This window comes from Ovis aries, chromosome 24 (assembly GCF_016772045.2).
Source record: "Ovis aries strain OAR_USU_Benz2616 breed Rambouillet chromosome 24, ARS-UI_Ramb_v3.0, whole genome shotgun sequence".
NCBI lineage: Eukaryota > Metazoa > Chordata > Mammalia > Artiodactyla > Bovidae > Ovis > Ovis aries.
This window is the reverse complement of record NC_056077.1, coordinates 11315414-11339952: the sequence shown is the minus strand read 5'-3', so window position 1 is coordinate 11339952 and position 24539 is coordinate 11315414. Positions and strand designations below refer to the sequence as shown.

The window sequence follows — 24539 nt, the reverse complement described above, 5'->3', positions numbered from 1 at the left end:
TATGTGAATTATATCTCAAAGGCTATTTTTTCTTAAATTCTGCCCCTGGTCACAATTCTGCCCCTGAAGCAAAACCTCCTTCCTGGTGATCTTCTCCCTGCCCCAGAGGGAGGACTTCTGTGAAGGAGCGGCCCCTCCAGCCCCAGCGCTGGATACCTGTTCTCTTCCTCCAGCTCGTCTTTCCTGTTCATCATGGCCACGATGGCTTGTCGCAGGTCACCTAAGGGAAGAAAGCCAAGTCCAAATTAACCGGCAGAGCCCGCCTGCTACACCGCCCCTCACCGGTCTGGATTATGTGCTATTTAGGGCCACTTGTCTAGACGAGTTCCCTTTTCCCTTTCAAAAATAATTCCTATACAGAATAGGAGATCCAGTGGGCTCAGTCAATCACTCTTATTAGCCACACAGAATCCAAAAGCAGGGCAGGATGAGAATAAATGTGGAGGCGTTTCCTTGGTGAACATAACCAGCCGCTAAGGAAGTTACAGACTGATGACTTCTGAGTGCTTTTCCAAGTCCCTGCTAACCGGACAGCATCTGCTTTGAACCCTGATCTATTCCCAGTTAGAGCCAGTTATCAACCACCGGTCAGACAGCAGATCTCATGAAACTGACTTCATGCTCCTGCGTGTTCAGTCGTGTCCGACTCTTTGCGACCCTGTGGACTGGAGCTCACCAGGCTGTTCTGTCCATGGGATTCTCCAGACAAGTATACTGGAGTGGGTTGCCATTTCTTCCTCCAGGGGATCTTTCTGATCCAGGGGATCTTCCTGACCCAGGGGTCGAACCCACATCTCCTGCATCGGCAGGCAGATTCTTTACCACTGAGCCACATGGGAAGCCCATCCTGACCCAGACACACTCAAGGTTACTGAGAGATCTGGTCTTCTTGGGCTGACTCCCAAATACTGTGAAGGGGGATGGGACCCCTCCAACACACAGTTCATAATCACTCGCAGGAGCAGCTCTCCTGACATCTTCAATGTGGGACAGCAATTCACTGATAGAGAATCACACCTTTAAATTCAATAAGCATGCAAGTCTTCCATCTACAGCAAGCTTACCTGTTGTCATTGTCTACCCACAGCGGACTATTTACCGTAACGCTCAGATCTCAAGCCCAGGAACTTGTGAATTTCCCCCGGAAAGCCAGTTTTATTTTTTTTTTCCCCCTAATCAAGCCTCTTAGAACTGGCTGCAAAGAAGCTCACAGCCAGAGTCTCACAACCAAAGTCACACATCCAGCACAACCACTTGGCCATGCGACCACAACATGCCCTAACCCTCCCTCTGACCACCAAGCTGTCTTTCCACCTGGGGCCAATTTACAAATAACCCGTTCGCTCCGTTTTTTAAACTGTTTTAATATGCTGCTTCAAGTCCTCTTTTGGAAAGAAGTATGGTTTGTTGGTATCCTCTCTTTAGCTAAAATTCAAATTCTTCTACTTGTCAAGCTCTGTTCAAAGCCCACACTGGCGTTATCTCGTTTACTCCTTTACACACACCTAAGAAACACTACCCCACGTTGTTGGGGTACAAATGAATTGGGAAGGAGGAAGAAATGGGGGAGGATGAGGGCAAGATAAATAGGTGGTCCCTCTGTCCCCTTATACTCAGGATACCTAGGCAGAAAGAGGCCCAAAGACTCTGAGGCAAGAAACAGGTCCCAGGACCCACGCTGTCCACAGGCAGCCACAGAGGGGGCGGAAGCCCACCATCCAGGTCTCAGAGGAAGAAAGGGAAGGATGAGGAATCACAAGGGCTCCTGCTCAGCCTCTGGGTCAAAAAATAGGCCCTCCCCTGTCTTTTCTGACCCAGAACAGCCACGTAGGCATCACAAGGACACAGCTAGGAGGTCGAGGCCTGGCTTCCCCATCACACCTGTGACGGTGTGAAACCTGCAAGCCACATGGTGAGGAACCAGGCCCTGCAAGGTGCTGGTGACGAGGAGGGTCTGAGGTGTCCCTCTTCTGGGGTCAACCAAGGTGTTGCCAAAGAAAATTCGAAATTCACTGGGTTGACGCAAACTTACTGAGCACCTACAAGGTCCAAGAGCTGCTCTTGGCGCTGTGGGTAAAGAAGGAATAGAGAAAACCAAAGTCGCTGCCTGCAGGAGGCAGGGCCTCCTCCCTAGGAGGGAAGACACACCAACCAACATGGAACAGATGGGACGACAAAACACGCTGGGAGGAAAGCCAGGTGGGGTGCAAAGACAGGTGGTGGGAGGGTGTCATTTTGTGGGCTGTGCTGGGAAGGCCTCTCTGGGGGCCCCCAGAGAGACAGGGAGCCAGTATGCTGCTGGATGGGGGGACACACTCCATGCGGCACAGGGCACATGCCAAGGCCCCAGGGCAGGCGCGAGCCGGGCCACACGAGGAGGCAGGGCGCACCAGCAAGGGCCACGTGGCCCGGCCCCCAGCAAGCTCGGAGACTCGAGGACTGGATGACAACTCCAGTGCCCACCAGGCAAGCGTCCCGGGCACACAGCCTTGCTGGTGTCACAGAATGACTCTCCGGGAAGTGGTCTCCTGGTCCCTTCTACAGCAACTTTAACCGGGCTCAGAGAGAAGATGTAAAGTCACAGCTGGCGTCCAAATCTGTCCAGTTCCCATCTCTGCCTTCAACCCCAGGAACCAGTGGTGATCACCACCACTCACTTGCAGCGATTAATATCACAGTGATATTAAGGCAGAAGAACCTGAGACGTCATGAAATAAGCTGTGCAACCATGCACCTTTCCATGTCAGAGCCAGGAAGGAAGCCAAGCGTCCTACCAGCAGGGGAGGAGACCCCGGCCCCATGGGACATGGTATGCTGTGTCCAGAACCAGGGCCGCTGATTCTGGGAAAGAGCAAAAGGAGAAAAGGGCAGCAGAGGATGAGATGGTTGGATAGCATCGCCAAGTCAGTAGACATGAACTTGGGCAAACTTTGGAAGATAGTGAGGGACTGGGAGGCCTGGTGTGCTGCAGTCCATGGGGTCACAGAGAGTCGGACATGACTGAGCAACTGAACATCAACCACACGAGCAGCTACTGAGCGCCTGCCTGCTGGCTGTAAGGCCCCTTCCCAAGGAGAGAGCCAGGCTCCCGACTTACCTAAGGGAGGAGTGTCCTCAACAGAGCATTTCTTAATGGAGGACAGACACACACAGTCACACGCCCCCACAAGGAGACAGTCTGTCTGACTGCATGCTGAACGTGACCAGGTAACGAGGGCCCTGGTTCTCAGCCTTGTACCAGGGTCTAGCCTCTTCAAGCCTTTCTTTTGGGGGTGAACAGCACCCACCTTTCCACCTCTCTAGAGCGCTGTAACCTTCAGAGGAGAAACCAGACGGTGCAAGGCGGTGCCAAGTAAAGACGCTGCCTTTCAAAGGCGGCAGCAGAGAGCACTAACGATTTAGAAGAACCTGACATGACGCTAGATTTCACACTTTTATGGTAACTGAAAACACTGGTAAACCTGTAAAAATAAAAACAAGCCGGTAATCTAATTCTGTGACACCATAGCCAAGGGTGGGGGGGGGGGGGGGGGAATCAAGACTTAATACATCATTGAAGACCAGCTGAGTGATATCTCTCTGGCACTTATCTTCAAGAAACCCAGAGCAGAGGGCAAGGCTGCAGCCGGGTACTGGAGACCCAGGCTCAGGAAGCTGCTCCTTCACTCCAAGGCTTGAGTGACATCTGAGTCTTCTTACGAGGACTTCTTCTGGAGGTCTCAGCTGCCCCATGCTTCTTACAGAAGCAGAAGACTGGATATGTTGTTCATCGTCGCAACATGAGGTTAGAAGAAGTGATGTCTTTTTTTTTTTTTTTAACAAACTATTTTATAAAGCAGTTTCAGGTTCAGAGCAAAATCAGGCGAAAGGTACAGAGGTCGCCCCATCTACCAGCAGCCCCTGCTCACGCACAGCCTCCCTCATGACCGACACCACCAGAGCCGGACGTTTGTTACAAATGACAAACCCACACTGACACATCACAATCCCCACCGTCACATCAGGCTTCGCCCGTAGGGTTGCATGTCCCCTGCGTCTGGAAATCTGTACGACGACATGAATCCACCATGACAGGATCGCCACAGTTTCACTGCTCTAAACCTCCCCGTGCTCCGCCTGCTCATCTCCCTCCCCATCAAGCCCTGATGAAATCTCTTGATCAAAGAGATCACGCCAGCCTTCTGATCTGCAGAGTGTGCCACGTGCCTGCCTGATTTACACATGCCCTGGGTATAAGTGGGATGAGAGCTCAGCAGGGCACATGTGCCTGGAGCAGACACACCCACGGCCAGGGCGCCTGGCACCCTGGACCCAGCAGGGCAGAAGGCTCAGGTTCTGGAGCCCTTGGTCCCTCCCATGCCAGGCTTCTCCTAGAGGGAGCGGCTCACCACCCACAGGCAGGATCCTGATGCTGAGATGTCGGTGTCGCGCCCCCACCTGGCGTCACCAACCCCTTTACCTGGCCTGACCTGCGGACAGTGATCCCCTTGGGCCAGCGGCCTCCGAGCCAGCCTCCCTAAGGACGCTCTTCAGTGATGGGGCTGCACTATTTTGTTCCTCCCCCCAAATGTGAGCGCCTCTCCCTGAATAAGACGCAAGCCCAACAGCGTTTTCCATTGTGCTGAGAACACTTCACCCGCGATCCCCCTCCTCACAGATGTTAATGGCCATGTCCGAGCACAACGTCATCACACACCAGGGCTCTGGAGCTGATCCTTGTGGCTGGCCTGAAGCCTGACACCCAGGGCATCTCCCCACTCCCTCCTGCCCCAGCCCCTGACAACCACCCTTCCACTCTGCGTTTCAGAGTTCGACCATTAGATTCCTCACATAAGCGGAGTTACACAGTGTTTGTCCTTCTGGATCCAGCTCATCTTAACATAAAGTCCTCCAGGTTCATCCATGTTGTCACCTGTGGTAGGAATGCCTTCCTTTTTAAGGCTGAACAACATTCCAACGCATTGTTGTTTCACGGATTTCCTCGTGTTCACCACCACCCCCTCATCCTGATCTGATGAAACTCGTCTATCCAGACCAGGATGAAAAAGACACCTCGGCCAAGAAGCCCACCATGATTCCCCTACCCTGCAGGAAGCTGCAGCAGAGCATGCACCAGCCAACTGCCTCTGCCTCTTGCAATCACCTCACAACGTCAAGGCACACAGCGTGCCATGCACCTGGGGTCCCCAGGGCTCTCACACACCAGGCGCTTGCGCACGTGTGTGCACACTCAGCCACTCAGTCATGTCTGACTCTCTGCGACCCCATGGACTACAGCCCACCAGGCTCCTCCGCCCATGGGCTTGTCCAGGCAAGAATACTGGAGTGGGCGGCCATTTCCTTCTCCAGGGGATCTTCCCCACCCAGGGATTAAACCCGTATCTCCTGCCCTGGCAGGTGCATTCTTTACCACCTGCGAGGCCCACCAGTGCTTGGTCAAGGTTTATGGAAAGTAAGTGATGCAGAGAGATGACGTCTACCTGAGCACAACACTACTAAAACGGAGAACAAAGGTACCAGCTGTCACGTGGCAGGCACGCCTTTGTCTGCTGACACATGGGCTGAAGCCTCGTTTCATTTCTCACCTGATGAGGATGCTCAGAAACACAGAGCAGGGACCCACGTGGGACAAGTCAAGCTGCCTGCAGAGCTCCAAGTCACCTTCCAAACCCTCTCTAAGGACAGAGATCGTGGATACTGTCCTGCGCAGGTCCAAGAGCTGGAGAGAGATAAAGGGCTTCAGCAGGGACCTGCCGGGGGCAAGAAGGCCAGGTGGAGGGGGCGGTGGTTCCAACAGCTTCCATTCTAACAACAGGAATAGGACCCATGGAAGGTTGCTACCACCAGACCCTGGGCCTGGGGAGACCTGTATTCAAGCCCCAGCTCAGCCATCAAACTGCTGGGTAACCTGGACGGGCTTTCTAGCTCGGAGAAATACAAAAGAGGAATTCCCTGCAGGATGTAAGAGTAAATTAAAGCTCCCTGGGGGTGCTCCGCACTGCAGCTAATGCAAGGAGGTGGTTCAGAGCACAACCTCTAGAGTCAGGTCCCAGGTTCGAATTCTGCCTCTGTAGCCGGGTAACCTTGGGCAAGTTACCCACCTTCTCTGAGCATTGATTCCTTTATCTATAAATGGGATCTTTTCGGTCACTACCTCACATGAGCATTATAACGACACGACGCCCAGCACAAAGAAAGCATCCAGTAAATGTTACTGATCACCATAAATGAGCGCCCGTCCCTCCCACAGCAGGGTCGAGGACAAGGCAGCAGTGGCTGCCCAAGCGCGGCTGGACTCAGCCGGGCACATGTTCAGGAGTTACAGACTGAGCTCCTGCAGACCTCAACCCTGGGAAATGAAAAGGAATTTTTTTAAGAGGTCTATGCCCTAGGGCAACAGACTAGATAATAGACTTTTATGAGCCATCAAACCAGCTCAGCATGGGCAACGTGGGAAATCAGACCTGGAGAGTGAGATGTCAGTTAGAGGGAACCGCAGAAGTGAGGTCGGGGCGCTGGGCTTTTAGGCATGGCATGACCAGGTGGCTCAGTGGTAAAGAATCCACCTGCCAATGTAGGAGGTGCGGGTTCGATCCCTGGATCGGGAAGATCCCCTGGCGCAGGAAACAGCAACCCACTCCAGTATTCCTGCCTGGCAAATCCCATGGACAGAGGAGCCTGACGGGCTACAGTCCATGGGATTGCAAAGAGTCAGACAAGACTTAGCAACTGACAACAAAAACAATCTGGGGATCCCGAATACTAGGAATTATGCAGCTGAAACTGCGCAATCCGTGCGGGAAGAAAACTGGAGGAGGAAGGGTTTCCCAGGAGGGCCTAGAAAACATGGATGCCCTTGGGGCAAAGAAGAGCCACGACCAGCTGCAATGAGACATCTTGGCCACAAGTGCACTTTGCAGGGGCCACAACTGGTCCTGGCAACCCACTCCAGTATTCTTGTCTGAAGAATCCCATGGGCGGAGGAGCTGGGTGGGCTACAGTCCACGGGGTCGCAAAGAGTCGGACACGACTGAGCGACTTCACTTACAACTGGTCCACACGGAAGCCAGAGAAGCCAGGGGATGAGCACCACTGCTGAACCACAGCATCCTCCATCATAACCCTTCCCTCCCTGGCCCTGCATGCTCTGTACCCCCTGACACAGGGCCTGTGTCGGCACCAACATCTAAATTTCAGAGGACACAAACACAGGTCCAGCAGGACTCTGATACTGTAAATATTTCAAAGAAGACTGTGCCCTTAGCCTTCCCTGAGTTACCGTAACGGAACACTCCTGGCGATGGTAAAAAAAAGGCAACAGCCTAAGAGCGGGTATCCTCCCCCAGCCAACACCCACCCCCCAAAAAAATCCCTCTTGACAGGCTTCAACTTGACATGGGCATCCCAGGTGGTGCAGTGGTAAAGAATCCACCTGCCAATGCTGGAGACACAGAGACCCGGGTTCCATCCCTGGGTCAGAAAGATCCTCTGGAGAAGGAAATGGCAGCCCACTCCAGTATTCTTGCCTGGAAAACTCCATGGACAGAGGAGACTGGTGGGCTCCAGTCTAAGGGGTCACAAAGAGTCAGACACAACTGAGCAAATGAGCGCACACACACACAACTTTATATGCATTCGCTCTGCTGATTTCTCTGGGATGGGTAACGCCAAGGGGCTGATTCCCCTACCTCATGTAAACAATCTACTTTCTGCAGGCTCAGGGACACACTTCAGCAGAACTGCTGCCTAGCTTGTAATTTTCTCTCCTCTCCGGGCACCCGCATCCCATGATTTGTTTAGTCTCTACCATGGTGATTCCTTTCGTCTTTATTACCTGCCGCTGCACGTTTCGAGGGACAGCAGCACAGTCTTTCTGCAGCCTCTGCAGAGCCGGCTGAGTCAGGGGCGCTCCCTCCTAAGGCTGAAGGGCAAAGAATGATTTATTGAGAAATCGGTTTCATGCTTGGCTTCGAAGAACTGAAGAGCAAATCCAGTCAAAAACCCGGGAGAAGGTTAACCACGGGAAATCAGTCTGGTTAAAGAGCATTTGAAATTACTGCAGAAAGGACGGCTGTTTAGGCACTCAGTAGTGTCTGACTCTTTGCGACCTCGTGGACTGTAGCCCACCAGGCTCCTCTGTCCCTGGGATTCTCCAGGCAAGAACACTGGAGTGGGTTGCCATTTCCTTCTCCAGGGCATCTTCCTGACCCAGAGATCAAACCTGCATCTCCTGTATTGGCAGGCGAACTCTTTAACCACTGAGCCACCTGGAAAGCGAAAAGGATGAACCGGTCCATAAGTGTTGCCGGGGAAGGGAACCATTTTGGGAGCAAGAAACAAGACTTAAATCTCTGTTGTTACTATATATCAACATAAAGTTCAGAAAGCGTAATTTAAATATGTGAAATGCAGCAATAAAAACAGTATAAATATGGAAACAAACATTTACGCCATCTTGCAGCAACAGCGGCCCATCTCAATATGCAAGCAAAGAACAAGTCGATTAAGGAAATGATAGTTTCGTTTTTTTAACTTTTGTACCTTGAAGCCCAATCTGACAGAAAACTGGTCCATTGTGGAAACTAAGCTCTTCAAGGCAGCGAACAGGCAGAGCAGGAAGAACACAGGTTTTCTAATCAAGCCCCAGATCCCACTGGTCTCCTGGGCCCCTCTCCCTCTCCATCCCCTCAGCTGGAAAAGCAAAAAAAAAAAAACAAAAAACTGGCACTGGTACAGCCGGCCTCGTGGGACAGGGCGGGGCGCAGCACCAGTTTTCCTGGGTCACAGCCCTGCCGTCCGTTCTCAACCTGTCTGTTCTGCGGTCACGCCGCAGCAGCAGAACTGAGCCACAGGGATGCAGTCTGCAGGGCCGCAGGGCCTAAACCACTGGCCATCAAGGCTTTACAGAAAAGATGAGAAGGTCCCCAGGAGCTCCTGGCCCTGCTCCCCACCACAGCGTTCTCCTACGCGGGCCCTCTGCAGCTAGTGTGCGGCCTGCCAGACATGGCGTTGATGGTGGGGCCCAATGGCTAGAACCCAGACTGTTCATAGAAGCAACACAGCCAGGACCCGTTGCTGTCTTAAGACACTGCAGATCCCTCTTGCCTCTTCACCGGTCCCCTTGGCTTCACCTCCATCCCTCTGGCAGGCCCGGCTCGGCCCCCTGCCCTACATCATCTTCTACATACAACGGTTCCCCGGAGGTGAGCCAGCAGAGGGCCTGGGCTGCACATGGGCTTGGCGCTTTGGGCGTCCGCAGGTTGAAGATAGTGCTGAGACCCAAGGTGGCTGGCCGACTCTGATAGAGACTTCCAGAAGTTTGGGATGGGCCACCAGCTCCAATCAGGGATACAGCAGGATGGGAGCAGAGGCACCTGGCCCGAACGCTAACAGTTCTAAATCGCTCCACCAGGATCCACCTGCTGAGAGCTTAGCCAAGGACAGGACAGGGCGCTGGGCCCAGTTAGTCGCCAGGTGCAGGGGCCTGGCCAGGGACACGTAAGATGCAATTCCCAGACAGAAGCCCAAAGATATAAAGCCAGTAGAGCCCCTCAGGGAGGGGCAAGACCACTCAGCGCAGAGAGAAGGCTGAGTTTTTGCCAAGTGGCTGGCATCGGAGATGTCACGCATGCCCTGCAGACTGACAATGGGACACGGGAACCCAGACTCTGAACAGAGTTCCTGTTGAGGGGGTGAACTCACCACTGGCTGGCTTGGTCTCTGGCCACACTAGTACTGCCAAGACAGCTCTCTGGGATCAGCCAGGAGAGACTGAGCCGCCCCAGGACTGAGGCAGGCAGGCGGGCACCCAGCAGCCAGGCCGCCAGGAGCCCCCATAACCTCCCCGCTGTGGTTCTCACCTGAGAGGTTCTGAGTCCAGCCCAACAAGCCAAGGAGAGCTCGTGGCCCCTACTCTCCCTAAGCCCCACTGCACCTTGTCCATTCTCACCTCCATGAACGCTCCACCCATCAGGATGGACTCGCCCTTCTGTGGGCGTGGCTGGCAGAGCCCCCCCCCCCACAAGCCTGTGGGGCTCCTCAAAGCACGGACCCCTGGGCCCGGCACCCATGAGACTGGGAGAATGAACCCAAGGCCGGATGAATAAGCGCATCATTAATCAACGAGTGAGTGACTGACTGACGCCCACTGCTAGAATCTGCCCCTCAGCTCCCGGAACCGAACACAGGATGGGCCGGGCAGAAATGTCAAGTGTGTTTAATAATAAGTTCAAGGCTTCACTTAGAGGAACTAACTACCAGTTCACGGCTGCAATTTCCTGCCCCAGTGACGGGGATTCAGACTCACTTTTTTCCAATAGGAGCCTCATGAATGGATACACATAGGAAGGAAAAGATGGATTCTTAAATATCATGACCGTGACCTAGAACTAGGTGAGCCTGCAAAACCATCCCCCCGCCCCTATCGACACACGAACCCCTGACTTGAAACAGACGAGCAGCGCAGGGGCCAACCACCAGTGGCCAAGCACCCGAAGGGAAACAAAGGCACTGCAGGGAACGCCCCACTCACACAGTGAGGGTGGGCGTCAGAGGCTGCTGGAAACAGCGGCTTTAAAGAGAGCCTTCCCACCCGCAGCCGACAGAGACCTTCCAGGAGGGAAACTGTCTTGAGATCAACTGATCTTTAATTCCCTTTTCAAGATTAAAGGGAGAAAACTAGAAGGCTGTAGCTAGACATCTGGGCTTGCGCACACGTGTGCAAGCATACGCACACGCTCGCTCCCATATACATAAATCTGGGTAATAATTCTTCGGCTTTATATAGCATCTTTTTTCAAAGACCTCAAAGAGCCTTTACAAACACTCCCCTGGGGCCCGTACGTAGTGATATTTAAAGAGAGGGCTCGTGAGGGCACATACACAGAAATAAACAGTGAGAGCTCTTCTGTGGATATATACTTAACCTACGCCACCGTTCTCCAAACTTATAACCGCTTTTTATATCTTTTTCTGACTACCCACTCCCGTTCCTTTTATCTCTAAAAGAAAGGATGAACTATATTGAGCTCCAAAACATAACTTTTTAAGTCGATCTCGGGCCCATTCAAGCTCTTTGTTCTGTTTCTCCTTCCTGCCTCCCCTTTCCCCCTGCCCACCCGAGTTTCTGTTTTGCAGTTGGCTATGATGAAAAATTAAAATGCCTCAGGATATGTTCCCAGTGTTCACATGGCCAGTGGCTGCTATGCGTCATTTCCTGTATACCCAGCAAGGCGAAAAGCACTTGAATCACACAATCTCACTGAATTCTCACAACCTCAGTGAGAAGCAAAGTGTACTACGCCCGTTATGTGCATGAGGAAACGGAGGCCCAGAGAAGCGAAGGGTCTTGCCCTGGGTCACACAACCAGAAGGTTGTGGAGCAAGGACCCAGCCAGGTCAGGTCCCCTGGGGGGCCTGTCCCCAAGCTGAGCTGGCAGCACCAGGCCTAGCCACCCCCAGGACGGAGCACACACCCTCAACACTCAACCAGCTCCCAGCGTACAGCCTCCAGCAACTCTCCCAACCTTCCTCTGCGCTCCCCAGGAAAATCAGGAATCTGATGAAATTCTGTCCCCTAAGCCCTCACTCCACTTTAAAACAATTGTTTCTACATAATCTGGAAATAAGAAAAGGTTTGAGGAGCCCATGCAAACAGAATGAGAACTACAAGGAAATCACAGGAGATAAAAATGTACTTGATAAAGTTCAATAACTTGATAAATTTTTGTGAACTTCTCCATATGTGCAATGGTGGGTTTTCTCACTTGTCTGTGTGTGGTCTCACACAGAAGTGCACGTGTACGTGTACACACACACACACACACACACACACAGTGTTTCTTTATAGTGACTTGGAAAGCAAGTTGTTTAGGCAGGGGTCCCCAAAGTAGACACAGGACCAACAAGTAATAGCAGTGGATGCTATGAGGGGCTCAGCAGGGAGCAGGGACCTTGGGTAGCGGGCAGACGTGCTCAGCCAAGTGGCAGCCCTGCCTCCAGCCCACTGTCCCCCACAGGGACGCAGCCTGGCTCCAAGAAACCAGCAGCCATGTTCTTACACAAATCTGATTTTATGTAACTTATCTTTATCTGTATGTATCTTTATATTCTTACAAAAGTTTTTTTCCAGGCTGGCCCAACAGATGACAGCTCTGGGACCCCACTTTGAGACCCCCAACCCGGAAGTTTGAGTTCCTGACCCATCATTTTGAAAATGTCAAGATGAGTACACACGACAGCGCACGGCCGTTTCTGAAAAGTCAGCCGTACGTTCCACATCAGAGAATGTCAGAAGCGTAGCATCTGAGGGGGCGCTAATGGAGGCAGAGATCGCCAGGAGACAGAGGGAATGGGCAGGGGCTGCACATACAACCCCCTAAAGGCAGTTCCTCAAGAACCTCAGAGTGATTCACTTGGGGACCAAAAAGCATCCAGGCACGCCTGCCCCCACCAGAAAGGCCCAGAAAAGAGAGTACCTGAGAACACACGAAACTGTCAGAAGGTTAGAAGGAATAAAGGGGAAGAGGCGGATCTCCTTTATTGAATAATTTCATGCTTTTTAACATCTTTTTCTGTATCCAGGAGTCAAAAATCTACATTCATTCTCTGAAAATTAAAGAAAAAGAAAACAGCTCTGGTACATCATTTAGCTTTAAAGAGGTATTCACCAAAAGAACTAAAACCAGAAACTAAAAAGAAGTTGCTGTTGGAGACCCCAGGCTGAAGGCGACTCAGCATGGCAGAAAGGGCAGCAGTTATCATTCCAAAGCTCCTACTGAGGGCCAGGCGTCCAGAGAGCCTCACAGATGTTACCTCAATCACTCCTCCCAACAAGCACAGGCCATCACTGTTCCTATTTTTCAGGTGCACAAATCAAGGCTCGGAGAGGCTGAACAATCTGCTCAGAGACACACAGCTAGGAAGCTAGGGTGTCTGCCAGGCCTAGAGCCTGTTCCTCACCATGTAGCAGCAGAGCCAGCTCGGGCGGGGTGGGGGCGGCGGGGGAGGCCTCTGTCCTTGGTCCTGAACAAGCACAGTTGGTTTCTCTGTATAGGAAGCTGATACCTATACCCCAACATTCAGACAATCCCTGTTAACTAATCTAGCCTTGCCCCGTCCATGGCACCGTGAGTGTTAACATCCCCCCAGAGAAGACATGGGGTTTCAGGGCGATGGGAACACCCGAAAGGGAAAAGTCAGTGGAGAGAAAACAGGGCCTCAGGGTCTAGGGCCCCTCTGTGTGTGGCAATTTTTCATCCACTACCAAGCTTGAAGCATGGGTCTGACCTTGGCTGTACTAAAGGAACCAAGTTTCTTATTTCACAGAACTGGTGGTGTCAGCCCCCTGCTTTATAGGTAGAAAAAACAAGATGTGAAATGACTTTCCTAACAGCTGCTAGGAGGCCCAGGCCACGTGCCAGACACTGGGTGAAAGTGTTCGTAAACCGTCTCCTTAAGCCCTCCAAACAGCCCCACAAAGCAGGTGCTCGAGTCAAATCTATTTTTATACATAAAGAAACAGACACAGAGATCAGAATAAAAGACATCTGACATCATGACCTCCCCCTAATCATACCTACCACTCTATACTCTTCCCCCAGCCCCACGGTGGGATAGAAAGAGGAGGCCAGGGCCCCAAGCCAGCCTGTATTTTACCCACCTCCCCCAAAAAATCAACATTCTCAAGATTTTCATTAAAGAACCAAGCCTCAGAGGGTTTGGGCAGAGTCAGCTTGGCCAGAGGTCACGGACATGTGTCTCCTCATCACTCCATTAGCTGCCCTCAGGAGGAGCCCTGGAGTCCACCCTGAGTCTGGGGGTCCAGGCAGTCTCAATGCCACAGGCACCCTGGGGGCTTCAGGTCTGGGGGCAACCACATTCCCATACTTAAGAGGTTGGAGCTGGTTTCTGCAACCTTCGACCAAAGGAATCACCCCTCTCCTGCTGCACCTGGGAACCCACAGGAGGGGCCCCTGGCCACCATACCACACCTGCGGCCAGCAAGCTGGGAGACACAGAACACGAGAAAACAGCATAAGCAGAGATGCGCCGTGTGACGACAAGGAACAGATAAGGATGCCAGGTCCACGGCTGGTCCAGCCGCAAGCTGGCAGGGTACGTTCGGCACATCAACGCACTCTGGGTCTGAGACGTTCGGTCTGTAAGATGAGGAAGTGAGACGAGCTGACCCTGCGGAACCCTCCTGGCTCCGAGACTCTGGGATCATCAGCCAGAGTCGATGAGCCTTCCTGCATGTTTCTGGCTCCTGCAAGCAGATGGGGAGCACCAGGCGTCCCCCTCCATCTGTTCTACCCGCTGGCTGCCTGTGCGTGGCTGGGCTGCGGACTGCAACCAGCACAAACAGGACCCTGACCTGTTTAAGGCCCTCGGGTCCACCCAGGGCGCAGTTATACCAGCCCCCACTGAGAGCCAGCTCACGCACAGCGTGGTGGTGGGGTTGGCAGCCAGGAAGACTAACCGCATGTGAAATGTGCATAAATAACTGAGACATCCGCGGCAGAGCTTCCGTCTACCCTTAGGCAGTGGCATCATGTGTGTGGGCAATTGTCAAACAGACCCAGGCACGTAAAGTGCAATTAATTAGAAGCACACAGCTACTGAGAGGGCTCGGGTGGACCTCACGCCAGACACAGTCACACCGACTCTGCGCTGCCCTGCTCCCCATTTGGACGCTTTCAGGCCTGCTGCACAGAACACCAGCTCCCTGTGGCCAAGGAGCAGGTTCCAGTCCCAGCTCTGCCACCAACCTCCTGTGCAGCCGTGGGCATGTCCGTCACCGTCTCTGAACCTGCCTCCCCACCCCCCGAATTGGACATGATGGCAGCTCGTCCAGCTCCAAAGTTACAGAGGGGGAGGGGGCACGCGGAGCTCGGTCAGTGAAAGGTGAGCTGATGTCTGGCTGAGCCCCTCAAGCCGCCTCCTCAATCATGAGCGGGAGGGAAGGGAGGTGGAACGATGCTCCCAAGTCTCACAGTGAAGACCAGAAAGGCAGAGTGACCACCCCGAGACACACAGCAGGACATGAGCGGCTGAGCCGGGCTCTCCGGGTGCCGAGGCCACCACGCTCTCCCTGGGCGTCCTGCGTCCTCCACTGCTGCCCAGTGCCCCGCACGCTCTCTCCAAGCACCCTGGTGGCTCAGGAGCAGAGGTGACCTCTAACCGTGGGCAAGATATGACAGCCCCAGCCCTGTCACACTGCTCTCAGTGCAGGTACGTGTGCGTGCTCAGCCACTCAGCTGTGTCCAGCTGTGATCCTGGACTGCAGCCCACCAGGCTCCTCTGTCCATGGGACTGTCCCTGCAAGAATACTGGAGTGGGTTGCCATTTCCTTCTCCAGGGGATCTTCCCAACCCAGGGATTGAACGTGCATCTCCTGCACTGGCAGGCAGATTCTTCACCGCTGAACTATCTGGGGAAGCCCTCAGTGCAGGTAAGGAGACTGCTAAGCTCAGAGCCACCCCACTGGAGGAGGAATATCACTGGAGACTGACCCAGCAGGGCCTTTCACAGTCAGGATTTAACACTTCACTCCAACGACACCCTGAAAACCCAGCTCAGCTGTCCTTTCCCGAAGGAGGCCTTCTGGACTCCATCAAATGAAGCCAATTCCTCTCCTTGGGGTGCCCAAGGGCCTCAGCCTTACCTTTCACAACCTCCCTGCAACATGGCGAGTTCTGTGTGAGCAGGAATGAGCCTGTCACCTCAGACTTTCCCTCCACCCACAGCCTGGCGCTGTGCCTGCAGGTGGAGGGACCACGTGGCTCAGCTCTGCTTGCAGGGTCAGGTGGGCTCGCGGAAAGGTTTCTATTTTCCTGGTGAAGGGAAGAAACGGCAGGGGCTACCCCTTCTCCCTTGCTTCCTGCTTGACAACGGGTGTTGTCGCCAGAACAGGAGCAACCATCTTGCAAACATGAGGCAACCAAAACTGGGATGAAAACTAACAACCGAAGAGGCTGGGGCAAGAAGGAACCTGAATCCTTGGCAGCACTGCGCTGCAGAATCAGGCCAGTAACCCCTCCCCTCCCATTTCACATTCTAGAGGAAGAATGAATGCCTGCTTAAGCCGCTGTTCCTGGGTTTTCAATTACTTGGAGCTGAGAGCGTTCCTCACTGACTTTCCGCCTCCACACAGCACCCCTCTCGGGCCCACCTGGACCTGAGCAGTGACGTGGACCCTCTTTGTCCCTGAAGGCCTCCCTGGGACCACCCCACACAGAGTCTAGACCCCACGCTGAGCCAGGTTACCTGTCATCCCCAAGCCTCAGCATCCCCAGCTGCCACAGTGGGGTCATACTACCCACACACGCCATGGGTTGGTCCTGGAGAGTCAACGAGATAAAATACTTGACAGGGTGTGACAACCTATCACACACGGAAGTGCTCACAGACTTCCCTGGAGGCAGCGCAGCCAATAACACAGCCCCGCCTGGTGGTCAGGTGAGCTTACGCACCTGGCTCTGTCCGGTACCTGCTGTTTTACCTCAAGCAAATGAATTAACCTCTCTGAACCCATTTCCTCACCTGACCTCCACTGGCTGTTGTGGGGATTAGTGAAGGATGAAGAGAAAGCTGGTCTCCTCCCTGCCTCCTATCCTGCCCGCCCCCCTCCTCAGGGCAGAACCACCTCACAGTGTCGGGGACCCTATGGGGCCTTCCCAGACGCGACACCTCCCCCCACCCCACCCCATCATGTCCTCTGCCTCTTGCTTGCAGAAAAACTTAAGCCTCCCGGGCCTTCTCTGATAATCAGAGAAGTGAAAAAAAAAAAATGCAAGGAAAAAGAAAACAGTCAAGCAAGACAATATAATAAGTTTAGCGATTAAACAAAAGTCAAGGACCTTTAGTTCCTTCTCAAGGGCCAGAAGTAATATTCTGAGCCAAATCCTGTGAACTGTTTTGCACAGACCGAAACCCCCACCAGGTGGAAGAAGCTAACTGCATGACGACCACAAGCCCGTGGACCCCAGGCAGGTTGGAACCAGAAGGGTCACGCTGACTTCCGATGACCCCACCACCAACCAATCAGAAGAACAGCCACGAGCTGGTCACATGCCCCCCCTACACTGAAAGTCACCATCAGGGCTTCTGAGCACTGCCTGCCTAGTCTCCTTGCTTATCCCTGCACTAAACGCGGCATTTTCCTTCACCACAACCCGGTGTCAGTAGAAAGGCTTGACTGCTCACAGATGAGCGGACCCAAGTTTGGTTCGGTACCAAGAGCAAACCCTCCAAAGGAAGCCAACACGGCCACCTTGGCTTTATTAGTGAAAGCCAAGGCTGTGCAGCCAACTTCCTCTCAACCCCCTTCCCCAGCCCAGGGCCAAAGTCTGGAAGGAAAAGCGCTGCCCCAGGTAAACAGGCTGAAAACCTCCTTCCAGCAGAAACGGTCACCCTGGACTCAGCTGGGGCTTCGCACCTCACAGAATACCGTCCGGGAGGATGAGCCCCCGTCTTCTGTGCTGAATCCTGGCCCCTGGAGATTTAAAAAGCCGCAGAGAGCAGGCCCTCCAGCTTTCAGATAGCGCAGCTGGGCTCGGAACTCATACCTGGAGGCAGAGTGAGGAAAGATGATGGTGTTCTCCGGGTGCTCCTGGGGGTGAGAGTTACACTCCTGGGCTGCATCGACTCCCCCCCCGGAGACGCTAAACCCCCCGCAGAAACCAACGGAGGAAGGAAGGGTGGGAGGCGGAGGCCAGAGAGAGCCAGCAGCAGGCCTCCTGATGGAACACAGAGCAAGAGCCCAGAGGCTGGAAGGAGCAGCAGGCAGGCACCCTAATCCCACCTACAGGGCACCCCTCGAGAGGAAAGAGGAGACCCCAGGGTCACACAGCGGGAGCCACACAGAGAACCAGGCTCAGCCTGAGCCCACAGCACATGCCCTTCTGGCTCAGGCCCCACTTCACCTGCCCAGGCCGCTCCTGATGCCACAGGCAGGAGGGGAGGGGCAGAAACCCCAGCGGATGGGGTGTGGGAGTCCAGCGCTCCGACCAGCTGGGTGAAATCCTCACCACTGATGCCGGGAAGGGTAAGGGAAGCTCGTTGGGGGGAGGGGGGGGCGGGGGGGGGGGCGTTGCTAGGTGAAGCTGAGGCAGAAAAAGGTGAAATTGGAGGTGATGAAGTAAGAGGCCTCAGCTGGGCAGAGGGTGGGGAGAACTTCAAGCAGAAGGGTCTGCCTGGCATCCCGAAGGGCCGTGTGGCAGGACAGAGATAACGTGGCAGGGGTGGGCAGAAAGGCCATGGGGGTGTTAAAGGCCGTGACAGGAATTTGCTTTTGCCCCAAGTGCAGAAAAAGGTCACTGAGGGGATCCAGGGGTGGGGGAAGGATGGGGGTGGAGGTGGACTTCCCCCTTCCCATCTGCCCAGGCAAACCGCCGTCCCCCCAAGAGGGCGAGCGTGCTGTGGACGACGCTTCAGTATCTCTTTCCAGGCATCCCTGCACACATTCCAATTATTTAAACCCTGGGGAAAATGTTCTTTTCTACTCCTAATCAGGTTTCCTCTCCCAGGCTGCCAGCCTGTCTTCCAGGGGCTCAGGGCCTGTGCCTAACAGGCCTGGGGGGAGATGATGGTGGGCCGGTGCTAAGCCCTGCGGACGCCAGGGAGTTAAGCCGGCCAGCCCACACAGCAGCCCTGTGACCGGGACCCCCTCCCCTCCTCATCTTCATCCTTGTGGTGGGGCACCCTGCAAGCTTGCCTCTGGGCTCCTCACAGCTTACAGTCTGAGGCATCTGTGTAAAACCCACTCATCTGGAGACAAGAAGAAAACCTATGCCAAGTTCCACCTTGGGAGCTAGAAAATTAGTCTTTAATCAGATGAATACACAGGCACCACGGTGGGCGGCCAGAGATATTAAGCTGGGGAGGGCGGGCTGCTGAACCCTGTGAGGGCCAGGCCTGACTGAGCAGAAGTAAACAAATAACATGTCCACCCCTCTCCTGCCTCGGGAACCCTGTCGGAGGGCCAAACGCCTCCCGAGCAGAGAGTCACCTGAGACAGACGAGCCGAGGCTGAGGAACAGCCCGCCAGCTCAGAGCCCAAGCCTCACCTCCAACGCTGACCCCCGCAAACACCACACTCGCTGTGTCCTGCAAGGAAAGCGGGCAGGTGGATTCACTCCATTTCAAAGACGAGGCCACCAGAAGCTAGAGAGGTTAACGCCAGGTTCTATACGGATTTTCCTGTCTTTCTCACAAGAGCTTTCTAGAGCGGGTGCTGCCTCTGAGCTGGACAGCTTCCTGCCGCCGCGGCCCCACGGCGTGATGACAGGGCCCCACGCGCAGTCGGTCAGGACCAGGGCAGGAGTCAGGCCACCACATGGCGTGGCGAACAGGGCACAGGCCTCAGGGTTGGGCCTGCGTCGAGTCCCTGTCCCAGCAAGCACCGGCTAGGTAATTCTGAGGAGCCAAACTGACCTCCCTGGTCCCCAGCGGTGGCCTCTGGGCACAGGGCTATGACCACCCAACTCACAGGGCTGCCAGGGGAACTGAGTGAGTTCAGGCCGGAAGAGCTCCTGCCGCACAGTGCCCACATACAACAGTAGGGGCCCCACAAGCCTGGACACCTCTAACCCTCTCCTAAAAGGAGAGAGGACTTCCCTGGGGGATCTAGTGGTTAAGAACCCGCCTTCCAATGCAGGGACGTGGGTTCAAACCCTGGTTGGGGAACTAAGATCCCATGCCGCAACCAGAGAAAGCCCATGTGCTGCAATGAAGACCCAGGGCAGCCGAAAATTTTAAAAGACAAGACACTGCACCTCCAACACGCGAAGGTTTAAAAGGCTGGAGCCAGAGCGAGCATCCAGGGGCTCCCAGCTCTCCGGGGTCAGGTCTTTCTGCTTCGCGAAAGTCACCAAGTGTATTTCCCCAGGGCCTGGCACAGCACTTTCCTTGAAGAGGCACCGGAACGGGAAACCTGGCCTGACAGCCAGGTAGCATCCTCCTCCAACCTTGCTCCGACCCCTTCCTCATCTCCCTCGGTGCCTCTCGAAGAGAATCAGGGAAGGTTAGGAAAAGTCAGCGTCCCCTGCCACCAGGAGGCTTCTCATGCCCCGAGGATCGTCCAGGAAGAACCTCTCCTCCGATGCCAGGCCCGTCTGCCATCTCGGCTGGACTGGCATAATTATCCTCTTGGGGACTTCCAACAGCAATTGATACATCAACAGGAAATCTCTTTGCCTCAACACTGACCTTTCCCTTTTTCCTGTGCTTTTCTGGCAATTCTTAATACATATTTATGTCTCAATCTGGGGCTGTCAATCAATCCGTGGCCATTAAAAAAAAAAAAAAAGCCCATGGCCAAAGTCATGTCATAGCTTCGCCGGTAAGTATCTCATTCTATCATTGAAAACCAGCTCTGTGGCCTCTCCAGGCTGCAGGTTTTCACACATAAGATGGACAAGAGAACAAATTCCCCCAGGATCTTGGGGAAGAAGCGCGAGCATGCGGCTCAGGGCAGAGTCCTGCTGCAGGAGGGCAGCCCATGCGCTGACACCTACCCATCACCTATTAATCACCTTGATTCTGTTCTGTTCACTCGACCAGCAGTGATGAATCACTCACGAAGGGCCAGGCACCAGGCACAACGCTGCCAACACACAGAGGAGGAAAGAAGAGACGACGCCTGAGCCAGCCCCCTGCCCTCCAGGAGCTTGAAGACTTGCAGGGGCAGCTGCCAGGCTAACAGTGGGCAGGGAGCTGAGTGATGGAGGCCAGCAAAGACTGCAGAGGCCCCCAAAAGCCTGTGGGTGAAGGGGGCCAAGGAGCCCTTCCTCGGAGGAAAGATACCTGCACAGAGGCTTGGAGTGAGGAGGAGTCACCCCCAAATTGAGTAAGACCCCCACAACAGAGGAAACTACTTCTGTCAGGAAGGGCACACTCAGCTCCCTGGGGACCCCTGGATGGGGCTGGAAGGAGTGTAGTAATGGCCTTCTACAAGGATGCGGCTATGCAAACACGCCCAAGGACCACAAAGGTTCAGGTTTTTCCACTGAGGTCAAATGTACTGGTTTATTGATGCTGTTTCTAACACAAAAATCTCTTGATGACTCAATGTCAGCAACTAATTTCTAAGAAGGTTTTCATCATTGCACAGCCCAAACAGAACCCCTCTGTGGCCCGCTAGTTTGGCACCTATGGGTATAAGCAAAGGCACGAAGTGAAGTGACCACACAGTAAGCGCCGGAACCAGCTGTTTGTGTGCAGGTCAAGGGCACAGGGCTATGGGAGACGAGGTGGGGGCTGCTCACGGAAGCCCCAGACTTGACCCCCGCGGATGGGCAACCACGAAGGGAGTTTCAAAGGGGCCACCTATGGCGCTGGCCACGCAGATCCAACGTAAGTGACAGCATCTCTCACCACTCCAAACACATGCAACAGCTCACGTGAGAACTGGCGGGACCCAGATAAGGTCTGTAGCAGTGTCCTTTCCCTGGTTCTAACAATGTGCTATTGTTCTGTAGGATGCTATCGAGGGAAGCTGAGGGAATGGCATGTGGAAATTCTCTACTACAATTTATAAATTCTTGTGAGGCTTAAAATCTTTTGAACAGAAAATTTTCTATATTATCTGTGCATGTGCTCAAGTCACTCAGTCGTGTCCAACTCTTCGCGACCCCATGGACTGTAGCCCTCCAGGCTCCTCTGTTCATGGGATTTTCCAGGCAAGAAGACTGAGTGGGTAGCCATTTCCTCCTCCAGGGGATCTTCCTGACCCAGGGATCGAACCCAAATCTCTAGTGTCTCTGGCATTGGCAGGCAGATGCTTTACCACGGTGCCACCCGGGAAGCCCATGTGTGTGTGTGTGCATGTGTGTGTGTTTATAAATACATATTTTCCAAGAAAATGCACTGGTCAGATTGATGGTGTTGCGCACCTCCGTCCATGTGCACAGCTGACCACAGGACCACGTGGAATAAATACACCTTCCACCTTCCGCAGCAGCTGGAAGTGACTCTCTAACTCCCTCCAGGCGAGGCGAGGTGGGTGGAAGCAAGGCTAGAAACTTGGGGTCCGCACCCTCAGGAGCAGGGACCGTGCCTCCTCTCAGGCAGAAACGTGCAGGCGGACGAGGGCAATGGGGAGAGACGACAGAGCGACCAGATGAGAGGACGCTGGGTCCCCAGCTGCTGTGTGGGGAGAAATCAAATTCTAGCCTGTCTAGACCAGTGTTACTCTGGGTCCTTGTTACAGAGCAACTTCCTGCCCGAGGCCCGACAGTCACACCTCCCGACGCAGCAAAGAACGTGCTGGCGGGGTGACTGGTCCCATCTCTCAGCCCACGCCAGCCAGGAAGAGCGGAGGAGATTCACAGAGGCGGGGCCTCCCAGGTCCCTGATGGAAGCATCTCGCAGGAAGCTGAGCTGATCTCGCTGCAGCGTCTCTGCCACCTCCCTCCCCTGACTTACAGGGAGACATCCGCTCGGTACCCGGGGAGGAGCTGCCTCAGTGAAGACGGATAATGGAGGCTGCCCTCCAGAAAGCAGTTGCTCTGTCTCCTCTGACACAGACCAAACGGCATTAAAGACATCCAGTCGGGGTCCCTCAGTCCCAACTTCTCCGCTCAGTCACCTGAACTTAACACCCACACAAAGAGAACTGGGCCAGACTCGCCTCTCCAGAGTGATTGCTCCACTTTGGGGCAACGTCACAGGACCAGGTGATGAATCTGGGGGGGGTGGGGGGGGTGCAGGAATCTCTGGAAACACAGGTGGCCAGCCACAGGCATTAGCTTCTGCAAAATGTCGCCATTGTAGTCTATTGCTAACTTTGTTATTGTTGTTTAGTCATTCAGTCACGTCCGACTCTTGGGACCCCATGGACTGTAGCCCGCCAGGCTCCTCTGTCCACAGATTTTCCAGGCAGGAACACTGGAGTGGGTTGCCACTTCCTGCTTCAGGGGATCTTCCCAACCCAGGGATGGAACCGACATCTCTTGCATCTCCTGCGTTGGCAGGCAGACTCTTAACCACTGAGCCACCAGGGATTGCTAACTTATTACCTGAAAAAAGACATCTCCTGTGTTAAGTGATCAGTGCTACTCAGAAGAGGGGGGAAAAAAAGAAAAATCTAATTTAGACTCAAGGGTCAAACTTCATCATAAATTCGTTAATGGACTTATTCCCGAAATACTCTTTTAACAATCTATTGACTAGAGACTTATCAATACATCTTTTGTTACCCAAACATTATTGATCAGAGACGTTTCAGTATTCACTTATAAAACAAGTCACCAGCCACAGGCATTAGTTTCTGCAAAAATCCCCTGGTCAATAATGTGTTAAAACTGGATTCTTCATACAGCCCGGCTTCATACTGGGCTCGATTGTGGGTCTCACTGTGAAGACAAATGTGCAGGGTGTTTCTCACACTTTAAGGATGCAGGCTGACTTCCTGGAAATGCAGGGTAAGCCTCCATTCCTCCCTGGGTTGACTGACCAGGAACAGGGCACGAAGAAGTGGAGATGAAGTGCAGGCAGGTTGGAGGCAGCCAGGCACGCCTGCGGGAGGGGAGCCAGCCACATTCCCGCAGACACGGAATGCGGGACCAGCCTCTGGCATCCTTTCTAGGTCCTTCTACTTGGCATAGTCATTCCTTGGGACCTATCTCCACAAGGCAAAGAAGGCTCTGGCAATAAAGCCAAGGGTCACCAACTACTTTCATCAAAGACCTTCACAGAGAAAGTTAAGAGATTTCCATAGCCATCGGTACATCACCTATTCTGTGCACTACAAAAATCATTCCTGGGACTTCCCTGGTGGTCCAGCGGTTAAGAATCCGCCTTCCAGTGCGTGGGACGCAGGTTCAACTCCTGGCTGGGGAATTAAGATCCCACATGCCACAGGCTGCACTGCGACTACTGAGTCTGTGCTCTGGAGCCTGAGCACCGCAACGAGACAAAGCCCACGCGCCACAACAAAGACCTGCCGGAGCCCAAACCAAAACAACAAAGAGCAGTGTGGACACAGCGCACGAAAAGGATCCCAAACCCAGAACTGATCCCGGGTGACCACAGGTGAGGCCACTTGGCCAGGCAACTCAGGTGACAAGAACATTCCCAAAAGCGCTGGCCTCAGAGATCTCGGGGGAGGGTGACGTCTATGTCTGGGATCCAATGAGAAGATTCTCCTGTCACCTAAGCACCCACAAGCATCAAACGACAGCTTGGTTTTCAAACAAAGCATCTAAGGGTCAGATGGTCCGGGACCAGGGCAGCCACAGTTTCAAGGAGACCAGTTCTGACTCGGGGCTGCCGCCTCTGCGGGGAGAGCCTGGCTCTCAAGACGAGAGTTTTCAATTCTAGGAAGTGAGAGGAAGTTATTTTTCTCAAGTATATTTCATCTTTTTACCAGTAAATGTTAGAAGGGCCCTAATCACACAGTTAGGCCTCTAGGAATGAATGAATAAATTAATGATTACAAGAACACCATGGAGAGATGATAAATGGAAAAACAAGGATGCATTAAAAAGACATCAAGGGACAGCTGTGACTAACTCAAGTTGCCAGTATAAAATGATTAA

At 53.8% G+C, this 24539-nt stretch overlaps 1 protein-coding gene across 3 annotated transcripts in view; it reads right to left on the bottom strand.

Moving 5' to 3' along the window:
- SNX29 (sorting nexin 29) overlaps positions 1-24539 on the bottom strand; it is a 605150-nt gene that overhangs the window by 465800 nt on the left and 114811 nt on the right. For 2 of the 3 annotated variants that reach the window (XM_042240185.1, XM_042240184.1), the window contains exons 12-13: positions 7835-7921; positions 157-220 (exon numbers count right to left, since the gene is read on the bottom strand). In XM_042240185.1, the coding sequence (XP_042096119.1) occupies positions 157-220; positions 7835-7921 (151 nt within the window). The remainder of the gene's footprint in view (positions 1-156; positions 221-7834; positions 7922-24539) is intronic. The other variant, XM_027961912.2, reaches the window with a different exon arrangement.